The sequence below is a fragment of the Chaetura pelagica genome, unplaced genomic scaffold (assembly GCF_000747805.2).
Source record: "Chaetura pelagica isolate M959 unplaced genomic scaffold, ChaPel_1.0 scaffold142, whole genome shotgun sequence".
NCBI classification, from domain to species: Eukaryota; Metazoa; Chordata; class Aves; order Apodiformes; family Apodidae; genus Chaetura; species Chaetura pelagica.
The window spans coordinates 7,668,192-7,674,191 of record NW_009952973.1 but is presented as its reverse complement, the minus strand read 5'-3'; the positions used below and the strand labels follow the sequence as shown (position 1 = coordinate 7,674,191).

General features: G+C 38.8%; 1 protein-coding gene across 1 annotated transcript in view; it reads right to left on the bottom strand.

Moving 5' to 3' along the window:
* The window catches only part of PALLD (palladin, cytoskeletal associated protein), a 185,696-nt gene that overhangs the window by 19,429 nt on the left and 160,267 nt on the right, over positions 1 to 6,000 (bottom strand). The window contains exons 12-13 of the mRNA XM_009995934.1: positions 3,725 to 3,826; positions 1,366 to 1,587 (exon numbers count right to left, since the gene is read on the bottom strand). Of these exons, the coding sequence (XP_009994236.1) occupies positions 1,366 to 1,587; positions 3,725 to 3,826 (324 nt within the window). The remainder of the gene's footprint in view (positions 1 to 1,365; positions 1,588 to 3,724; positions 3,827 to 6,000) is intronic.

Genomic DNA, 6,000 nt, shown 5'->3' with positions numbered 1-6,000 from the left:
ATATGAGTATGCGGATCAGCCCCACTTACTTTACAGTGGTTCACATCATGTTGTGGTCTTGGAGCACAGTATTGGATTCCTTTGAGATGAAACTAAGCCAGAAAATGTGCTCCAAAAACACATCTAATGCACAGCATCTGCTTCAGTCTGTGGGATGAGATTAGAGCTAGCCTGAAATAAAACCTCCTGAAAGGCAAGCAGGGATAGATACCTCATTCTACAAATTTGCTTCTTCTGGTCTGCACTACTTCTTAATGTAGATGGAGCCCTAGTTCTCTGTCATTCTTTCTCTGCTACTTGACAAAGTCAATTTTTTCTTTCACAGTTTGTGCAGTATCATACACCAGTATCATTGGACATGTAAAGACATTAGCATTTATCTCTGTTCAAAATCCTAAATACCTGTAAAACTGTCACTAGATGAGAGACTTAGATGTGGCTGCTGCTGTGAAGATCTTATCTAAGAGAAAAGGCATCTTTGATCACGTCTAAGAAGAAAAGAACACCTATCCACAAGAGGTCACTGTAAGAGCTCCAAGGACCTCACAAGAGAAGATACTGGCTTTGGCAAAGAAGTTGAAGAAGCTACTGCTGTTTGCTTGCTGCATAATGAATCAGATGATTGCCAAGCAATTTCTGAAATGGTTAAACACAACCTACCAAAAGAAGGCATTCTTCTAAACTAATGACATCAACATTTACATTTGCTAAAAGGAAATGCTTCCCAAGCCCAACCCTCCCTCAGAAGCTCATTAAAACCTCACCATCAAGTCTCATCTTGCTGCTGGGATATACAGGAGCTTATGGTATTTTAGTGTGCCCTCCTCTAGCTTTCAATAAATCTTGGTCTTGCTAGGGTGTGTAGATACAAACTCTGAAACACCGAAGAATGCTGAGATACCATGCTGACTTCTGAAGCAGAAGCAACAATTTTTGCATTAGGATGTTGCAGTGCCTGAGCTAGTTACCCATGTTAACCTGATGAGGCTGCTTTTGGGACTACTGTGCCAGCTCACATGGGGTTTTCTAGCACTGCACTGCATTCTTTGGTACAGATGTACCCTGCAAGTACCTCTGAAAATGACAGAAGTATTACTTCTAGGTAATGTAGCGGAGATAAAGTCTCAAGAGTGAGTAACTAAGAGACGAACCCTCATAGTAGGACTTTTGCCTAATATAAATCTCAATAATTTGAGTCATGTCAAAAGAGATTTGACAATTTATACCAGCTAGGACTCTGTCTTGTCAGGAGATAATGCCTGCTCTTCCTGTAAGATGCAGTCTATAGGGTCCAGGGGCTCACTGTAAGTTACCAACACAGAACAGTTCAGAGCATTTCTAGAGACATTTACACTCTTTTCTTACCTTTGGCTTTGGATTTCCTGCCACTTTGCATGTAAATGTGACTGGCATTCCCTCAAAGATTTTGTAATGCTTCAGCTTTATCTCAAAATACGGTGACATACTGTTATCAACGGGTTCATCTCCATGTTGCACCTCATCATCTGATTCTTCCACAGGAGATCTCTCCAGCCTGTATTCAATTTCACTGATCAATCTTTGCTCAAAGCTGGAGACTTTATATTCCTATCAAATAAGAAAGGCACATATTAGTATCCAGCTTCAACACATCACTCAGCAAGATGTGTTCCTAGTATGTTGTGTTGTTGTTTTGTTGTTTGGTTTTTTTTTCATTCTGTGGATATTTGACAATCTATTAAGGTTTTACATATAAAAGGAAACTATCTTGTTGAAGAAGAACACTATAATCCATGCCTCAAGTAACTTCCCTTTTGTTTTATACGAAAGACATCTGGTATGAGGCAAAAATTGTATTTAATGTTATCTTAGGATCTAATTTATAAGAGGAAGGAAAGTCACTGGCTGCTTTCTTTCCATTTTTTAAAAAGCCTGTAAGAATAAAAGTATTCTGAAGCAGTCCATAAAGACAAAAGAAACACACTAATATTTCCTTGATGGTACAGGCAGATGGGGGGGAGGGGTTTGTTTCCAGATGGCCAGAAAACCATATGGTCCACATCTGCTGTTTGCATAGATCTGTACCAAAGGCTGCACAAGAAGGCTAAAATGGTTTTGTTTATGGTTGCCAGTAAAATGAGGGGGGAAAAAAAAATAAATATGAGAAAATGCTAATACTGGCTGTCCACAATAGTTGCCTCCCTCTACTCCTGTTGCTGTGGTTCCCTTTGTCTGGTTAAAAGTGTCACTCCTTCCTTAAAAACAAAATTTGTCATAAAAGACACAGGATGAAGAGAGGCAAGTTTCATCCCATGTAAAACCCTACTGCTTGTTTGAATGCTGTATTCAGATACTGGGAACGTTACAGTGACATACAGAGTTATGTACTTGCTTGACCTGTTCAGTCTTAACTACTTCATAGTACAAAAGTCCTGCTTTCAATCTTAGTGATAACAAAGATAATGCCAGAAAGCTCAGAAGCAGAAAAAAATAATAAATAAAAAATAGCCAATACTCTTCTCAGACAGCAGAAATTCAGGCACTCTTTCAATTGACCTTTTCCCCTTGTCTCTGACCCTTATTTTATTTAAGAGAGAACACATCTGATATGAAACCTCCTTTCACATGCCCATTCCCTACCATTGACTCTGGTGTAGGAATGATGTGTGGTCTTTCTACTGTCTGGTTACAGAACCCCTCATAGCCCTCAATAGCAGTAAAAGTGGAAGAATAGAGAACTACTTTTGTAAACTGCAGACATTTTTTAAAATGTTTTTGTTCCTTGAAAGTTTATCATCAAAGTAAACAATGAAGTAGATGTGGTATATATACAGAGCAGCTGATTTGGATGCACAGCAGTTAGGATCAGTGTATGTTATAATGGTAGAAAGCTCCTGGAGCACACACCATCGCTGCAGTTACGCGGTTAAGCTGCTGCACTCAGACAATTAGACTTAGAAACAACTTTAATGCCTGGAAAGGAGTGCAGCCCAAATCTCCCCAGTTACTACTGCTAGGTGACCTCTTGTTATTAACCAAGAACAGTAGAAAGGAAAGGGCAAAGACAACAGAGAAAAAAAAAAAATCAATGGACAAAAAGCAAGACAGAAAAGGTGAAAACATTAACCTTTTGAATATCCACAGGGCTCCCTACAGAAGCACCAACAGAGCGAGCTTCCTGCAAGGGTAGAAAAAAAGATCAAGAGGCAGAAAGAAGACCAAGAGGCATCCATGACAGTTTCTCAGAGTTTTTATCAGGAGGACATACTTTAAGTGGCAACATAAGCAAACAAATGCTACACATTTCCGAATAGCAGCTCCAGCATCTAACAAAGGAGAATGTGTACCTGGCCTTTTAAGCAGACTTTCTGTTGTGGTTTTGGTCTGCATCCAAAAGAGTGCAGATTACACACAAAGAGAACGTAGTTTCTAGATAGTAGGTGTATTTTTGCCTTGAAAGACTTAAAGGTCTCGACAGAACAGGATAAACGGAAGAGTTTAAAACAGAGAGTGGACATTTGAGAACTCTCAACCTTATTCAGCATGGAAAAACCGAGCAATAGGCATGTGATCCTCCAGTTTACTCCACTGATATGTAACATATGACTCCTGTAATCAAAAGCATCCTATCTTGTGTATATTTACTGTCTCATGTAGGACTTCTTTTAAGACAATCATAGCCCATAAAAAAGAAAAATTGAAAGATACTTTTATTCTCCTATGAAATAGTAGAATTATGTGGCACCTGTATAGCAGGCTCCTCTTCTGGTTCCTGTATATTGAAGACAGTTGCAGCACTGTCTGCTCCCAGCAGCCGACGAGCCATTTTCTCCTCATAAGTTAATCTCTGCACAGAAAATAAAAGGAGGATGAATAAGAGGGAAACCAAGAAAAGTTCTTGCTTCTCCTTAAGAACTACAAGGCAGTTAGACAGTAATCAACGCTTTAAGTAATGCTAATCAAGACAGCAGCAATACGTTTCTAACAGAAATTTTCTACTGTGGTTTGTAATGATTTTTTTTTTTTTTTTGCATTACAAGTGGCTCTTCTGGCTTAAGCAAACCTTTGCCCTGACTCTGCCATGTGTTGCCATCTTCTTGCCAGGAACTTGGGCAGGAATGAGCAATAGGAACTGCTTAAATCACCATGGCCATCAAAAATCTTACTTCTAGTCAGTCTGCTCAATTTTAACATTAGAACCAAACAGCAAAAAACTCTGCCAAAAAGCTAAGAAGATACTTCACTATTTGATTATTTTGTAAAAAATATGACAGCTTTATAGAAAAATATATTGTCTACTTTTTTTTATTTCTATTTCTTTTTACTCTCTTGGTAATTAAGGAGACAGCTTATAAAAGACAATTTACACTCCAGAAGGTAAAGCAAGTTAAAAGAAAACCTTAAGTGCACAATTCACTTTTTTTCATTATTATTTTTCCTTCTGCATTCAATAACACATTTCAGGCACTTCAACACTTTATTACAAATCAACAGTGAATGAAGGGTGAACTCATTACGCGGTGAAATGCTTCATTTAAACACAAAAATGAAGAAAGAATGGAAAGTAAAACATTACATCTATTTAACTCTTCACTTTTTTAAAAAGCCCATTTAAATTAATTTTTAAAATATGTCATATTGTAGCTAAACCAGCAGGTTGAGAATCATGAAAACCAGGTACCAATCATGGCTTAGTTACAAATGTCTAAGCAAGTCATGAACTTTTCTTCACTTTAATTTCTCTGTGATCACTTTAAGTGCCCACAGCCATGATTACACAGAATCACCCAAGGCAGGAATCTGCAAGGCAAAAGCCTCAAGGCAAGTGCAAAAGCAGAGTTTACTTGGTTCAGTCTCCCACATCATCTGATCACAGTTTGGGTTGTTGGTTTGTTGGGTTTTTTTTATTCCTTGGGCCATGTGGGCTTTGTCAGGACATTCCATTAATTTGTCCAGGCCAAACATACTCTCTCACTTTCCAAAATAGGCATTGACAGTCATGCTCAGACCACCTCCTTTGAAAACACGGGAACTCACACACTATGAGAATGGTTCTGCTTAGCCGTTACAGAAAACTGCCAAACCCTATGCAGCCAATGGAGAAAGGTACTTTTCTCCATTGCTGCTACACAGCAGCACCAGTACCTCTGAACATTGTCCCTACTTCACTCTTATTAAGAACCAGAATCTGCCAGCTGTGGAGTAGGTGGTCTGACACAATGGGCTACAACACCATAGTCCTCTTCTCAGACACAGTAGCAAACATTGCAAACTCCTGAGCACGGTCCAGAGAAATGTTGAAGTGCACTACCTTTCAGTGACACCAAAGGTATCCCGAGACATTCAGATGCTTTTGAAAACATTTCATGGACAGGAGTGGCACTCTACATTTAAAACAAATATTTTCCTCTTAAGAGAGATTCCTGCTTCAAAGATATTTAAATCCATGCCTTAATAACAGTAATGAAGTCTTCAGACACTTGCTGTTCATCAGCTCTGAGCACGAAGAATTTGTTACTTTATCTTTTATGTGTATCTTAAAATGCACAAAAAATGACAGAGAACATTGCAGATGAGCATTTCAATGGTTTGATATATTTGCCCATTTTAACTAATTTCTTGACTTCTCAAGCAGAGAGTTAATTCTTAATGAAATCTTTCCGTGAGTACTACAGGTTGCTTTTTATTCTATTGGTCAAAAAAGTCCTGCAGCTGAAGGATCTAATGATGCCTGAATCCTAATGGATTTGTTTCTCATGATGAACTGCCCTGTCCCCTTCCATTGTCCACTTACCACCTATTCTTTCCCTCCATTGTCTGACAGCTCAGCAAAAGGTAGAATGAGCTTAGACTGATCAAGAGCTATGCATATGCTTACTGGCTGACCACTCAGTGATGAACAGTCAAAAGTAAATTGCCTCGGTAGCTGAAAAGGCCCTTGAGGTACAGACTGTGCAGGCTTCTTATGCAAATTAATTATCTTTGAGACCTCCACTGCTTTGAAAAGTCCAAGTAAAGTTG